Source organism: Physcomitrium patens, chromosome 18 (assembly GCF_059467195.1).
Source record: "Physcomitrium patens ecotype Gransden chromosome 18, ASM5946719v1, whole genome shotgun sequence".
NCBI classification, from domain to species: Eukaryota; Viridiplantae; Streptophyta; class Bryopsida; order Funariales; family Funariaceae; genus Physcomitrium; species Physcomitrium patens.
The window spans coordinates 16,121,320-16,138,043 of record NC_143427.1 but is presented as its reverse complement, the minus strand read 5'-3'; the positions used below and the strand labels follow the sequence as shown (position 1 = coordinate 16,138,043).

Genomic DNA, 16,724 nt, shown 5'->3' with positions numbered 1-16,724 from the left:
TTCTTTATGGATTTGTAATATTATTATGACATTGCATGTGAGATGTTTTTGATTAGCCATCTATAGCAAATCATTTCTATTCAATTTGAAGAAATTTGTTTCAAAAAAGTTGAAAATGATCAAAAAATGTTGAAATGAAGGCTTAAATAGGTCCCTATTAATGAAGCTTTTTAAATGGCACCAAATTTTATACAAAATATTAAAAAAAGAAGTTTTAAAGAAGTATATACGTCAAATTGGTTGAGACTTTCATGTGCAACAAAAAAATTAGAAGGCATGTAAGATATATTTTACAAAGAAGCTAATATCTTAAAGGGCTTGAACTATCCAAATCTTATCTAATTTATTTTTTGTGGAATTAATAAACGCAATAAGAACTTGTGTTTGATTATAGAACTTATTGATATGAGTTTGGAAAAGATGTTGGAGAATTCAACAAAGTCCTTGCCATATTTACTTATAATTGATGTAGTATATTAAATTACAAAAGGTATGTATTACCTTCATGATACGCATGTTGCACATCTTGACTTAAAGTCAGATAATATACTTGTAAGCTCTACAATTATTAGAGGTAAAAAAGATATTTATTCTTATCATGCATTTAAGTTGATTGATTATAGCACTTTTAATATAGAAGTTTATAGTAAATCAAAGTTACTTAAAGAATAAAAAAAGAATATTAGAATAATATAATATATGACACCAAAGGTATCTAGGTGGAGCCTAACTTATATGTCATGTATTTTTCAAGCTAATGTGTGGTCATTTGCAATAATATATTCAAAGATTCTTTCAAGAAAGAAACCTTTCTTTAAGGTAAATAAATTGAAAGATATTATTGAAAAAGAAAAAAAAGATGAGAGATTAGATTTATTTATCAATTGTGAAGAATTTGCTACATTGGTCCAAGAATATTGCACTCTAAATCTCCTATAAAGGCCAATATTTTTTGACATTTGTAATAGACTTCAAAGTTTAAAGAAAATATATATATATTAAAAAAATATTCACATAATCTTCTATAAAGGCCAATATTTTTTTGACATTTATAGTAGACTTCAAAATTTGAAATAAAGATTTATATCAAAAGAATATTTACATAATATATTTTCAGGATATAACCCAAATTATTCTACAAAGATGAAAAATATGACAATGGCTTCCAAATACATGAAAGATCATCCTAAAAAGAAGGTTAGAATTTGATTTATTACATAATGTCTTCTAAATAATGATTTGATGTATAACATATTATGACTAGTTGATATATTTAATATAAAATAATATTAATTTTTCAAAATTAAAAATTATGAATATTCACCATGATCTAAATTCTTGAATTTTGTCCTATTTTTATAAGTGGATGGACCATCCATACATATTAAATTGGTAGTTTTTATTAAAAAAAATCTTTTTAAAGTTAAATATTATCTCAAGAAAGCTTATTCCATAGAGATTATTAGCATGGATAGAATAGACAAGTCCATATTGACAAATGATGCATTTAATCATACTAAGGCCATGTATAATACATTATGCTATATTAGACCATTCAAAAATAGAAACCATTGCTTTAAAATATTATATAAAATTTTTCTAAAACTTAAAATTGAAGAAAAAGCCATGAATTTAGTACATGCAAAAAAGATGATGAAGAAACTATTGGTTGAAAAGAAAGTTCTCTTAATATTGAATGATAACAAGGATCAAGCTTAAGTTGATGATATTATACTAACAGATGTCATACTTATCAAAAAAACCACTACATTGATAGTAATAAGATGTGATTGGAGTATAATAAAAGATCATGTGGCAGAGGAAGGCAAAGTGAATATAAACACATTGAATGATCATGTGCCAATAGAGCTCTTTGCTACTCACTTTTTAATTGATAAAAAGTGTTTGCTACCAAATTTTTTTAATTTAGAAAAAAAATTGTAAAAGTTTGTAAAGGCTTATCTTTCAGCTTGAAAGTCATGGGTGTATTCTTCCATAGAAAAGAGAGATTGTAAAGTTGAAAACATGCATTACAAAGGATAAAGAGAAGAAGGTGTTTGGATGGTGATGATTGACTTTGGATTACCATGAGAGTAAGCTTTGATGAAGGATTCAACAAAGAAGAAAAAAAATATGTTTTTGTATATAGCTTATTTGTTTTTAGAGATAGGTACTCCAATGGCATATCAAAAGAAAGAGCCTTGCATATGTAGGCCAACAAAGATATCACTTCAGCCAATACATTGAATAGATTGGTGCATTAATCATTAATATTGATAAATACAAAAAATATATCCCTAGAGATGCATGACTAATTATATAACATGAGACAAATGATTACTGAAAAAAAATATGGAGGTTCTCAAATTTAGAAAAAAACCATGGCTTCTTTTCACAGATTTATAAGTGAAGTAATATACTATTTGTATTTTGTTCAAACAAAAAAAAATTATGAGATCATTTATAATGGCTACAAAAATGTTCTAAATTTTTTTATATCTTCTTCTATATAAAATGATTAAAAATATTTTTAATATGATTTTTTGTTTGTATGTCTTTTTTTGAAGATGTAATTTATGTCTATAAATCTCAATTTTATTACAAATTAGTTTTATATATTTTTTGTTGCTTTAAAATTCAAGAATCCAAAGAATTAGAAGGTTTTTATTACAAAGATAATTCAAACAATCTTACTTATGATATAAAGATCTTAAATGTAAAATCATGCTTTCTTTGAATATTGAACTTCTACATTACTATAAAAAATAATTTCAATATCCTTTGCAATTCAAAGATGCTAAGTTTATTTCTTGAATATTCTTGAAACTTAAAGTTTCTTTTGATAGATGCAACATCATCAAGCAGTATGAAATAAAATTACTTGGCTTAAGAATCCCAAATATTAATAAAAAAAGATCTTTGTAAAAAATATATAAAATTAAATATATTGCGAATAAAAAATTATTCATTCCTTGAATAAATTCCAAAAGCATTATTATCAAAAGCAATACTATTAGAAATTGATATTCAATGATGTACAAGTTTTGTAGTATTACCTAAGAAATTAGAGATCCTTACATCCATAATAATCTTCAATTTGCAAGGATGTAAATGGTTAGTAGTATTATCAAGAAGATTAAGAAATTTGACTTCTTTGACAATTTTTGATTTGAAATATCCTTTTAACTTGGCACCATTACTTGAGGTATTGAAGAACTTGGCTTCTCAAATATCTCTCAAATTAAAGGAATGTGACTTCTTTGACAATTCTTGATTTATGGAGGTACTAAAGCTTAGAAGAATTACTAGAGGGATTGGAGAACTTGGTCTCTTTAACTTTCTATTTAAGAAGGTATTCAAGCCTAAAAGAATAATCTGATAGATTAGAATACTTACATCCTTTGAAAAATATCATTTTTATAAATATCTAGGATTCAAAAGAAAAGAAAAGAAAAGAAAAAAAAAAAAAAAAAAAAAATCATGGATATATTCTTTAGACAAAAGATACTATTGGACAAGAAAAAAGATCTATTGATATTAGATGATATCAAGGAATAAGCTTAAGTTAATGATATTGAACCAACAAATGTTCTACTTGCCAATAAGGGCACCACATTGATAGTAACAATACATGATTATTAAGCAAATTTGTAATATAATCCAATCTTTATTTGAAAGAGGTTGAATAATTGATTTAAGAATTCTAAGAAAATATTCGACTAAGTCTATTACTGTGAGATTATATTTTAATTTCTACTTAAATAAAGACTTAATATTACATATAAAAAAAAAGAAAACAAAGAAAAAAAAACAAAAAATTTCTCCTTGTATAAATATCTCATTTCTAAAAAATAAGAATTAAAATGTTTTGCTAATTTCTTGAATAAATCTTAAAATAATCTTTTATAATTTTTATCAATGTCTTATTTATATAATTAAAATTAAATAAAAAAAATACTATTAGATTTGAAGGACATTGAATGAAGTTAAAAAAAATGTTAAATATACAATGCGTTAATCCTACTTTTAAAAAATTAATCTTTTTAATAATATTTCTAAATTCAACTAGTTATCTAATAACAATCTCTATTAGAGCTAATTAAATATTTTTTAGAATATTAATTTGGACTATAGTATAAAATACTTATCAATAAAATATGTTAAAGATTCTATCTCTAAAAGAACTTAAGTTGAAAAGTTACAACTTGAAACTTTAATAATTCTAAAAATTCTAAAATAAGATATAAAATCTAATAGTCTCATAAATCTTATATTTGATAGTTATAGTCTAGAATTATCCAATTACAATTTTTTTATTATAATAAGATATATTTTTTTTTTAAAATTTTTCACATTTTAGTTTGTATTCTAAATCTTGAATTTATTATTTTATATAATATCCTTAACTTAATTACATGCTTTTAAATAATTTAAATATAAATTTTTATAATAATTTTTTCTTATGTTAATTGCTTAAATTTAATTGTATTAACCTTAATAGGTTTTAGTCTTAATAAAATGAATATTAAGAACTTAAATATTTTTTTTTATTACTTGATTTGTCTTTCTTCAACCAAATCTTTGTTCTTGGCATCTTTTAAAGAAGCAATTGTTGAATGTAATTGTTTAAGTGATAAATTATTATAATACTTATAATTTTATAATTATCAATAATAAATCTATAATATGATTTTTTAAACTATGTTAAAATTTTATTAATAAGAAATTTATTATTATTATTTATAATTCAAATAAGTTTTTTGGAATTCCAAAAGATAAATAGTTGTTAAATATAATCTTTATTGTAGAGACTAAAATTTTGGTTTTTATATTCTTCTTAAATTATTCTTTCTAAATAAATGGATTTAAAAATAAGTTTAAATTATAAATAATTTATAAATAATTTTCTATTTAAGATATATATATATATATACAAACCATTTCTTAATAGAAGTATATCTACAAATCTCACATGAGTAATACCATCAAGGTAATAATAAAGATATAAATATAAGAAGAATTTGACCTATTAAAGAAGTTCTCATAGTTTTGATTTTGTTCTATCAAACTTCTTTAGTTTATCAATCTTTGATTCTTTTGTATTTTTCATAATTAGATTTCAAAATTTCAATTATAAAATTAGTCTACTTATACTTGTTTCTTTTCATTAGATAACTTTTTGGTATAGAGAGGAAACTTTATTATTGACTTATTCTAGATACATAGTATTAAGGCTTCCATGGTTGAAATGCTAGTATATGAGATTTTTTTTCAAAGAATAATAATTAAATCTTAAGAATTTCCAATGGTTGTAATTATATTCTTAATTTCTACAATATAACATCAATGATTTTTTTCTTTAATCTAGTATAAACTAGACTTAAAATATAAAGTACTAAAAAAAATATGAATTAATTTAGAAGAAGATTATGTACAATCTTTAATATCAAATCATAATTCTTACAAAGTTAAGTAGTTTATTTAATTATTAAGGATAAAAATAAACGAAATATTAGTTTAAATATGAATAATTTATAATCTTTGAAATATAATAAAATTCCATAAGAAATATTATCATTTACTTTCTTTTTAAGCAAAATAATTATAAAAAATAGTATTTTTATTAAATTATAAAAGACATAAATAAAAATAGAAATTTACGAAGATTATATATTCTTTTGTCATTAAGAATGAAAAATAAAATTAAAAAAAGAAGATACAAGATTAAAAAAGAAGTAAAAAAACTATTTCTAAAAAAAATAGAAATAATATATATATATATATATATATATATAGAGAGAGAGAGAGAGAGAGAGAGAGAGTCTTAAACTAAGATTAAAATACAAAAAAGGTATTAATATGATTTAAAATACTAAAATCTTGCCTTCATATATGCTAGCCACCAAAAAAGTCTTGTAGAATCATTTTGAAGATTATTAGACTTTTGGCCTAAAGTATTATAAGTTGCTTCCAAAAGTAACTTCCTAAATATATTAAATTTATAGGATAAGTTTTAATAGCCACATGACATATCTATAAGAGACTAAAGACCTAACCAATATCTAAGCAACTTCTTAAAAGCTTTTTATAAAAGATATTATCTACCTAACATATTTCTATCTACTTCTACTTACATCTACTTACATCTACTTACATCTACTTACATAGATAATGTATGCATCTATTATAAAAATACTTCTAAATTCTCTATATCTATTGTGCTTTGTATTTGATTGCCTTTGATTCATCTTTGGTTGTTGGATTTTAATTTTCTTTAAGCTTAAAGTATGAATCTCAATTTTAAAACTTGAACAATTCTTCTTATGTTTTATAAGATAATAGAAATAATAATTTGTTAATTGTAACTTTTTACATTGTCCATGAAAAAATATATCAATTTTCTATTTTTTTTCTTAAACTAATTGTATTTCATATGATTTTTCATACGATTTTTGAGAATTTTTAAAATATTATTAAAGAAGAATATTTTCCATAAAACACACAAACATAACATGTATAGATATCAATTCAATTTCAATACACACAATAATATTGGTTGTTCCAAATATTGTACAAACTAAGAAGCCTACATATTTGTGCATATATTATTTTGGTAAATTTTCTCTTAACATATGCCTAGCCTAGTAGAAAATTTTGCTCTACCAATAAGTGTCCATGGTTGTCATTAATTCTTATACCTCTATTTTATTTTATTACTTTTGGTACTCTCTCATCTCCACTTTTATGTTGCTTCTTACCATTCTATCTTCACTTATTTTCACTCTATCTATAGCATATTTTATATTAATATATAAATCTATATTAAACATGAAGTTTTATATCCTACTTCTTTTTTGTGGTCTAGTCAGCAGTACATATTGATACAATTGGCACTTTATAGCTTCGTACAACTACTACATTTCAATGACGTATTTTTTTGTATTACCATGTTGCATTGTTTATTATGTTTTTAGGCAATTACACGTTGTTTTGTTATGTGAATTATAGCTTAGAAATGTGTTGGATATTTATTTATAGAAGAAATTCGTCTAAGCTCTAAAATTCTTCATATAATCCAAAAAACAATGAATAAGATGTTTAGAAACATCCATTTTGACAACCTTGATTTTCTTAGAAATCCTAAACTTAATTAATCCTAAATCTTATTTATTCTAAATTTCAAATCCAAATAATCTTAAACAATCAAAAACAAATCATTAGCAAATTCTAACAAAATTCTAAATAAATCCTATCAAATTTTAAGCAAATTTTAAAGATATCCTAAAAAACCTCTAAAAAACCATATTGATCCATAAATTTCAAGTTGTATATTCAATAAGCTATAGCCTTTGATTTTGCTATTGGATTTAGTTTAGATTTTGCATGCTGTTAGATATGTAAGTTCACAATAAACTCACAAATTTGAAATGGATCCAATTTACAAATTGAGAGAAATGACCAAAGAAAAGCTTGGATTCAAAGCAATTTTCTTTTCAAGTTTTAATATCAAATTTTAATCACATGATCTCCTCTTTCTACCATTAATTCATGCTCAAACTTGGTATAAGTATTGCATTTCAAGTCTTCTATGAATGCAACAATTTGTAGATCAATCTAGATAGCAGATTCCTACACATCTAACCTCTTTGAAGTCCCTTCAAGTCCCTCTAAAATGCTACTTTTTGATCTATCAAGGAATCCTACTTTTGTTGTGGATATTGGTTTTTGTATTCAAGGTTTGATTTCAACTAAATCTAGTCTCACAAACAATCCTCCTTCTGTATCAATCTAACCATTTTCTATACTAATTTTTGCAAAAAAACTACTCTTAATTTTAACCTTAAGGAGATTGTATTTTGGCAAGTTTCCAAATTTGGATTTTCTTGAGAGAAATGGATGTCATTGTGTCTACTTATGTAATGCTGCAAGCTAATAGAATTCAGCAGAAACCATTATTTCAAACATAGACCAAATATATCATGAAAGATATTCCAATCATCAACATATCAGACATTGCACTACCACCAATATCCAGTTGACTCCCTGTTAGTGTTTAAATATAAATGAAGTTAGTTCTTCGATTCATTCGACGTGCTACAACTGATCCAAGCTCAGGTAAACTTAATACCTCAGAATATTCACTTGGTATTTAACTCAGATTCAGGAATTGCCCTTTGAAATCGTCATGTGTTAAATTCATTACTGTCACAATCCAGAGATAAAGAGGCTCAACCATATTAAGACATCCCAACACTGGTTTGGCTTGCATTCGGAATGCCCATCATTCGAATTTAATATTCAAATTACATAAAATTTTCTCCATAATGATTTTTACTTTCTTGAAGATCAAAATCATTCTGACCCGTTCTATCAATCATCCAGCAGATTGAAGCGTAGTATACATAACGGTTGTTACCAAAATGCAAGATTTCTCAAAGAGTTGGAGTGAAAGTCCTCAGCCTTTCTACATTTTGAAAACTGCACATTCTGAAATTGGATCAGCAAGTTGGTGTCCGTGGAATACGATACAAGTTGCAACATGATGCAAGTAGAGCTGGTAATCAAGAGAGAGAAGAATCCTACAGTAAGTCCCATCAATGTGGTCTAAGACTCGGCTAAGTTTACAGCTTTGAAAATAACAGACCACAAAGATGTCTCTAGAGTGGAACTCCAGACTTTCAAGGTTCTAGCTACTTTTCGATACTCCGTTACCAGCCTCCCAAGCCTCCTCATTTCGAGGGACAATTATTCCGTAACCCCCGTGGGTTCGCTTGTAAAGGATGTTGATCTCCCCTGCATACGCCAATTCGAAGCCATCAACACACAAGGATACATTTCGCAGAGGAAACACAATACAAACTTTTAACACACCTACTTCGTGACAATCGAGACTAACTGAGATTATCCCTTATCCATATAGAAGTGCAGTATCAGAATTCTCCTTAAACTATGCTATTTTTGTTCCAGTCATGCATCAGACGAGGAAGAACATCTCACCACTTTCGACATTGCGGAAGGCGTAGAAATCATGGCCAACATTGACCAATTGCTCGAGAGCTTCGAGTGGTTTCATAGGACGCATTTCAAAGTACTTCGTGCGAACGATCTGCAATAAAATGTTAGACAAGTCCCTCAGTCAAGATTATGACTATCCAGAAATAAAGAGTTTGATAATACAGCAGTTACATATTCACATTAAGTTCAATAAGGCACTGAAGTTGCTCTGATTCACGATGTGTATCATTACTGAGGATACTGCCAGTATTCATATTTACATACGCAGTCATGGTCTGAAGGTTTCCGTGAAGAGCACAAGGTGTGCAATGCACAAAGTACACAAATTCGCAAAAATAACAACTATATTCCCTAGTTGAAGACCACAGCATTAATAAGTTTCTAACTCTCTAGAGAACGAGCATTATGTGCGGAAAGAATAGCCAGCGTCACTAACTTGAAACAAAATTTTCGCTTGATGAGAAGCATCTGAGAAAATATTAAGTTTGTGACAGCGTACCTCGTCGGGCAAATCATCAGGCTTCCTCCCGAGAATGGGATCAAGGTCCACGACTTCGTCGGACAACACTTCTCCAATGCGGGGTGAATGGCGTGACTTGGTGGGGCGCCCGTGGCCTCCATCTTTTTCCTTGATCTTTCGAAGTTTTCTTGAGATGACATCGGAAACCCTGTCTATGCTTGCATACATGCTTTCAGCCTCCTCTTCTGCTCTCACAACGCCGTGTTTCTTGGTGAATAATGTGACCTGCCAAACAAGCGACACACCATTTTTCCGAATTACGTTAATCAAAAAAGAGAATGGGAAAGGATTGTGAAAATGAACATTCAATGACGAAAGGGCAAGTTTTCAACCTAAATGCTTGGTAACTCAGTCAAATAGATACAATAATACCCTGAGATCGAAACAGCGTAAGTGGAGGACATCGCATTACAAAATCCTAGGGTCACGAGGAAATGCGAAAGATAACAATATTACAATGAGATGTGATAAAAACTGCACATAATTGAACTTCACAGATGAACAAGAACCTCAAAGACGCGATAAATTACCTAGCTAGGACCTTTGATCAGCCAATACTAATTAAAATATTAAGAGGGTAATCGACTCTAACAATTTCACGAAGAATATCATGGTTTTCTAACCCTTCCGAAATATGTTGCACTGTATTTAAGACGGTATTAAAGACTGTTGGATATTCCCAGCCACGATCGATTGTCGACTTAATATGTTGCACGGTATTTAAGACGGAATTAAAGACCACGCTTAATCACTTAATTTGTCGACTGTAGAATATTCCAAGCCACGATCGATTTGATTACAAGCAAAAGAAGGTATGGAAAAAGTTGGGATGTTTGTTGTGCTTCCAGATGCAATTTCTACGAAATCCTACCTCACACCTCTGAAGCTTCCCACCGCGCCCTGTTTCACCACCTCGAACGGACATTCTTACATCTACTTCCTTGACAAGTGCACTCTGATTGTGCACTGCATTGCCAACTTTCTCCTCCACATACTGCTTGATAGCATCTGTCAGCTGTTGCCAAGTCATGCATCACACTAGAGTTAGAGTCGCGCCAATCTCGAAAGTATCTCTCCAAGCATCATACGCTTTATCCTTGAGTCGAGTGAAATTATGAACCCTAGTCTAAAGACTGGAACTAAGTACATGTCGGCAGGCTCAGTATCACATTCAATACAAATAAAGCGGCACAACGTTAACACCTACACCAACAGGAATGGAAGGCAGGGGATCATGTACCTCCAAATGCTTGCCCTGGATGACGAGCCTCACTCCAGCAAGAGCGCCACCCCAAGCCATGCACGTCGTTACCCTCCCTTTCTGCATTTCTCCCCCAGACATCCCGAGATGCGACACATCAAGACAGGCCTGACCTTGAAAAGAGGAGTTCAAGCTGGAAATAGCGGCTGCCGATTCCAGCCTCAAGAATGAAGAGCTAAGACCCGCCCTTCCAGCAATGTTGCTCTGAGGTATCCTTGCAGAGCTGCAGCAGGCCACACTCGCTGCCTGCCCCGTGGCTAAAATCGTCGTCATTGTGCCCTACTTCTCTCCACTCCCTCGACAAATTATGAGCGATGGCCTTTGATTCTTCTGCAAAAGCAAATTCTGCAGAAGAAGAGCCAAGTATCAGCTTTGAGTAAAAGAATCAAACCCAACGACACCTTCAACCAGATTTCCACTAGTTGGTAACCACTGCAATTCTCCTCTCTACGATAACCCAAGTACAATGACACCTCACGAAGTCTCACAGAAACAATCCTCCAATACAAACACCGCAGCACATCAAACAACATATCTATCTAGCCACAACCCTGCAAACCGCAGCAAGACAGAGCCCACATGGAGTAAAACGCAGCGATCAATACACATGAACCCACCTCGAGAAAACCGAGCAGATGGACGAAGAAAATAGATAAATAAATAAAATAAAAAAGGGCTTGAAACAAATCGTTGGAGGCGCCGTCTCACAAGAACACAGCAGGAACAAAAAGGAGAGAGATTAGTACATCGCATGCTATCGAAAGACAAGAGCGATCCGGAAGCCGTGTCCAGCTAGCACCGCAGCCAAGTCTATCCATCCGGTGCTGAGGTGGATCTTTTGGATTTCCTTAGTCTCGGTATTTAGACTACCGACCCTTCACCCACCTGCCTGGATGCCAGAATCTCATCCCGACATCCATCCTCTCCGAGCTTGCTTTTCTTAATATCTCATCTTCTCCTTATATTAACTATTCGAGAGAATCCTTTCCGATCATTCTACAGGATACGCAGAAAAAAGGTGCATTTGGTAGCGTAGTTTCGGAAATCATTCATATTTCGATGCAAGGGGGCTTGGGGTGTGATACTGAATGATTGGCTCGTGAGGAGGATGAGTTGCAGAGGTGCGAGGGTGCATTGTTCATGTGCAAAACGATGTGTTTGCCTATACAAAATCGTCTGGTGTGTGTAAGATTAAAGAAGCGACACTTAAGGTAAAAAAACTCAACTGCTCATAAAGCTGCACTTGAATTGTTGTAATACGATCCAATATCAACACAAAAATGAAAACATTAGACTGCTCGTCCTGCAAGCCCAATGTTGATCAAAGGATTGGATCTCGAGATGAGACATGTGATAGTAAATAAAATGCAACCAAGAGACAAATGCACATACTCTGGGATTGATATGAAAAATAATTTTAGCAGCATAGTGCTTCAATGTCGGAATTCTACTCGAGCATGTATCACATGAACAAAGAGTAACTCAGAACACATCTTTTTTCTGTCAACAATAGCAGGTGCAGTGATGAGGGAAGAAAACAACTTCATAAGAAAGTACTCAAAGTATGGTACATCTATTTGACCAAACAATGAGAATTCTAGGCTTTCAATCAGGATAAAGCTGAGGAACAAAAAAAAAATAAGTAAAAAGATTGAGTGCATGCAGAAGATGAGCGTCGCAATGAAACAAGATGGACTTGAAGCCATCGCAGATAAAGCTGATCGGATGCTACCGAGCAGAACTAAGTCTTTGGCTTTCTGTTGCGGACTTGAAGCCTTCAGCGTACACTGTGTTCTTGAACGTCATCTACAACAGCCGATCACAGAGGTTCAATTTCAATGACTTTTCGAGCCATTTACACCAACATGCAGGCATTAAGACAGCTCCTAGCATCAGATGTGATGAGTAATGCGGCAAGCAGAATCATAACCTTACCAGTAAGCTTTCCAGGTCTGGAGCTAGCCTATGCCTAATAGCAGCATCAACTGCTTCAGCCACGGCCTGCTTCTTCTCGTTCTCCAAGGTTGAAGAATGAATTCCGGCGACAGCAGCAGCAACAGCATCATCCAAAACAGAGGCGAGTACACTGCATACATCCACTCTCACCACGCCCTCCGTCTTTGGCACGACGGCTTTGGTTTTCTTTGGTGGGGCAGCAGCGGCCTGTTTCGTAGCTGGCGCTACAGCAGTCACTGGAAGCATGAGATAAAGTCAGGAAACTGTGCTGACTTGTGGCTGATTTAAGCGACAGAACGCATATTGGGCAATCACAGAATCATATCATCCTTTCACTCTCAATTACCTTTCAATTCTGTAGTTCCTTGTTGGCTTTCAGTTTCCTTAGCGGCTTCCTTCGGTACCAGTGATGCTAAGTCAGGAGGTTGGTCTTTGCCGACGACTACTACAGCCTGCAGCACGGTATGTAAGAGGAACAAACCAAGATCCAATTGATTGATAATACCGTCTTCCCAACAACATTTTCGAAATGATCAACAAGAGACTTTTCATTTCATACCTCGAAATCAACATAGGAAGGTTCTCTGCCAATTGCCTTCAAAAATTTGTCCAAATTTTCAGTTGTAACAGCTGAAAAGGCATCACAACAAAACTATTGTAAGTCTAAAATAATTTCGTCGGCGTAGGATTCAGAAACGTCCATCCACAACATAAAGAGAGCCTTAATACTGCGACTGAAATCGTGGTCTTAAAACGGACCTGTGCTGACGTCATTGGACAAAGGATGAAAAAACACCCGTGATTGCTTCTGAAATCCAACATCCAGCAGCAAAGCTACAGACCTAACAGACCGTCAGGACACGCTTTAAGTTTACAGATATAATAATCATATTCTGAAGCCACTCAACGCTCAGCTCAAATTGAATTCTAACAGTGCAGCCGAAAGGGGAATAACTAAATTTGAGATGGTTCCATAAAATTAACCAGCTTACAGGCACAAGAAGTTTGTTCAAAAAAATTTCATAAACTAATGAAGCATACGGCGGTTTTTTTTTTTTTTTTTTCTGTTTAGATTCAAGCATATTGTATTGAGAAATAACACATATTATTAAAAACATACTGATGAGAGAGAATGAGAGTAAACAGATACCTTGCAGATTCATTGATAAGGGCGAAAGGTGACACGCAAGTGGGCGGCACCTACACAGCAGAAAAGCCAACACTGAGAACAATTCAAATATGTTTCGAGGTTCAAGCAAAAATTATATTGTAGTGTAAGAAAACCTGTTGGTGGCAATTTTGAAGGCATGTCAATAATCAACAGCCACCTCCACGACAATTTGCTCACGAGAGTCACCATTCACAAGACATCCACGTAGTATTTGATGCTGAATCAATTCAGATTTCAGGATATCTGATCTGCACTGAACCAGTGAAATTAAGAAGTCGCAAGATTACCTGAAGAACAGACTGTAGGGACTCCTCTGGAGCCACACGTACTCCACCTTTGCCTAACCCGAGCCGTGCTGAAAGTGCTGCGAGAAAACATGTTCAAGTTTAGTTCAGTCACGCATCCGTCAGATTTCAAGAGAAGAGAAAGATTAGGACTTGTAAAAGCACACCTAGTACACTAACTTGACGGCATCACCAATCAAAATCCAAAAAGCACCTTTTAAATCGACCTGAGTGGTGGTCAACGTTGAGACTACATATAATCGATTCTTTTTATCCTGCACTCACACACAGACAGTACAACCAAACAATCTGTCAGTATCACAGTTTGTAATTTTCATAACTTAGGTTGTAGAGTCGACCAACAGAAGCAGACTTAGCATCCATCGCCAGCATACTTTCAGTCGCCGAAGCAGTCGAACCAATACCCAGAACCTTCATTACCTTTAAAAATAGATTTTTGCTGACGCATCCATCCAGATGTCCAACATGATTAGCCTGTAATCGCAGGTAACACCAAATTAAACATATGAAAAAAATACACTTGAAATCAAAGAACTTCTAAACCGAAATAGCTCCAATCTATACAGCCACAAAATGCAATCATAAGACATTAAAAAATAAATGAATATCTAGCATTAAAAACCCCATAGCATTAACCTGCTCCTCTACTATCGAAACCGCGGGATGGTTATGCGTCACACAGTCAACTCCATGCTCCTGCACAAATCTCCCCAGAATATCAGAATCTCTGAAACTACAAAGTTCAGGTGCTCCCGCGAGCGGAAGGCAATAAAACAATTACAATGAAACATAACGGGCAGTGGCGGCAAGGGAAGCATAAACAAGTCCTGAACCAAACAAGGAACCATTATTTACAAGAAAATGTATACCTGAAGAAAAGAAAGCAAAGTTTCGCGAGTGTGGAGCCGTGATTGCGACATGATTCCCAATACAGATGAAAGCAATCAATTCAGTTGCGAGTTAGGACCCTCCGCATGAAGAATTCCGGATGGCGTCTACCTCCAGAAATAAATTGTCAAATCCTACTGTTTGGAAGACCCAAAGAGAGTCAGAAGATTACACATGAAAACTCGGCGTAACTCGAACCTCAGAAACTACATAAACGGGATTTAGTTCGAGTTTGCAATTACCAAAAAAAAAAAAAACAAACAAACAAACAAACAAACAAAAAAATCGCACTGGTCTCGCGCTAGACCAATGTTTCGAGCAATGCGACAAAGGTTTCAAAGTTACGACAATTATGTCACGAATTTGATAAATTTTACAAACAACTCCCAAAGACACGGAAATGCAACAAAATCAACAGCACCGCATCACATCAATGTCGCCCTTGCCTTCGACCCTAAATTAAAATGCAGGCCCTATGAAAATAGGAATAAACCTCACGAAATTGACTGCACTGCTACTAGTTCAGACAAAGCTGGAAGTGTTCGGTATGGCAATTGATATCCGGATTCTTTCGATAATATCAGGCGAACACACTAGCACAAATCACTCCGACAAAGAAAACGGAAGAATTGGAAGTCACTCCAACAATCCAGATTCCGAGGCGAGACAAGATGAGGAACAATGCAGGCGAAAGAGGCCTGAACCGGACATGGAGGTCGTGGGAGAAGGGAGAAGCCCACCTAGGGGATGGACGCGGAGGAGCTTGCTGGAGGCATCACAGCCAAACCCTAAACCCTAATCCCAACCCTCGTCACTCAGGGCTCGCCAGAATCCTGAATACGGTCACGGGCCGTGCGCGTCCTGGGGTCCCGGCCAGCCCCCTTGGGCCTGCCTCGGGACCCATTGCCGTTCGGGCAATCGTAATGGGGAGTTAACAAATGCCCCCCAATTTAGGCTCTCTGCATTGGTTTCGTTCTTCAGAAGTGAGGTTATTTGCTATTGGATTTTTGTTTTTGTTTATTCACAACCTAGATTTGTTTTGAGTATTTCTAATTTCACTCGTGTTGTTTTTAGTGTGCACAAACTGCCTACTGAGATTTGCAGTGTTCTCAAGCTGATTTAAGATTACTGCAGGTTTGGAGATTTTCTTGCTACTATCGACTCTCCTCCAACAATGCTAGCTAGTTTTTTATATCAGGTGCTCCAACATGTTTTGTGTGTTTTTTGAGCACATCAATGTGCTTTGTAATTTTGTAGTTGTTATTCAATCATCAATAAATATTTCTACTATATTTTGAATAATTCTATCTTGAATGTATTTCTTTATTGTTTGTTTTTAAATAGGATATGGATCTTGAGGCTTTATTGTTTTGCACTCTAAAGTACAACCTACAATTACAATAGATTTTCTTAGTCCCTCTATAAAGCAAAACAATTATTTGTTAATAATCATCAAGAGAAATGAATATTAAGATACATATCAAGGATATGAATCTCAAAGGAAGAAATTCTCAATACACTCTTAGGACATTAAAAAGAATTAGAAAGTCATTCAAAGATGATATATTATTGAACTAGAATGGCTATTGCCAAAAACAAGTAGACTAA

General features: G+C 32.8%; 2 protein-coding genes across 8 annotated transcripts; both read right to left on the bottom strand.

Annotated features, from left to right (window-relative positions):
• Nucleotides 1-8,399: 8,399 nt before the first annotated feature.
• Nucleotides 8,400-11,524, bottom strand: LOC112295268 (ribosome-binding factor PSRP1, chloroplastic). Its single transcript, XM_024546594.3, has 6 exons — nt 11,414-11,524; nt 10,776-11,141; nt 10,407-10,550; nt 9,515-9,760; nt 8,998-9,106; nt 8,400-8,793 (listed from the first exon to the last, which is right to left on the bottom strand). The coding sequence occupies exons 2-6, from the start codon at nt 11,067-11,069 to the stop codon at nt 8,687-8,689; spliced, it is 900 nt and encodes a 299-aa protein (XP_024402362.1). The 5' UTR covers nt 11,070-11,141; nt 11,414-11,524; the 3' UTR covers nt 8,400-8,686.
• A 671-nt stretch (nt 11,525-12,195) lies between these two features.
• On the bottom strand, nt 12,196-16,026 carry LOC112295266 (uncharacterized). Of its 7 annotated transcripts, none has more exons than XM_024546591.3 (12): nt 15,857-16,026; nt 15,098-15,253; nt 14,865-14,924; nt 14,649-14,702; nt 14,422-14,482; nt 14,211-14,287; nt 13,903-13,952; nt 13,512-13,594; nt 13,312-13,382; nt 13,099-13,204; nt 12,732-12,988; nt 12,196-12,602 (listed from the first exon to the last, which is right to left on the bottom strand). In XM_024546591.3, exons 2-12 carry the CDS (start codon nt 15,146-15,148, stop codon nt 12,525-12,527), a joined length of 948 nt encoding a protein of 315 aa, XP_024402359.1. In that variant the 5' UTR covers nt 15,149-15,253; nt 15,857-16,026; the 3' UTR covers nt 12,196-12,524. The 7 variants fall into 7 exon arrangements, with proteins under 7 accessions (XP_024402359.1, XP_024402361.1, XP_024402356.1 ...); XM_024546593.3 differs by having other exon boundaries at nt 15,098-15,250; nt 15,857-15,933; XM_024546588.3 differs by lacking the exon at nt 15,857-16,026 and adding an exon at nt 15,610-15,852.
• Nucleotides 16,027-16,724: the final 698 nt, after the last annotated feature.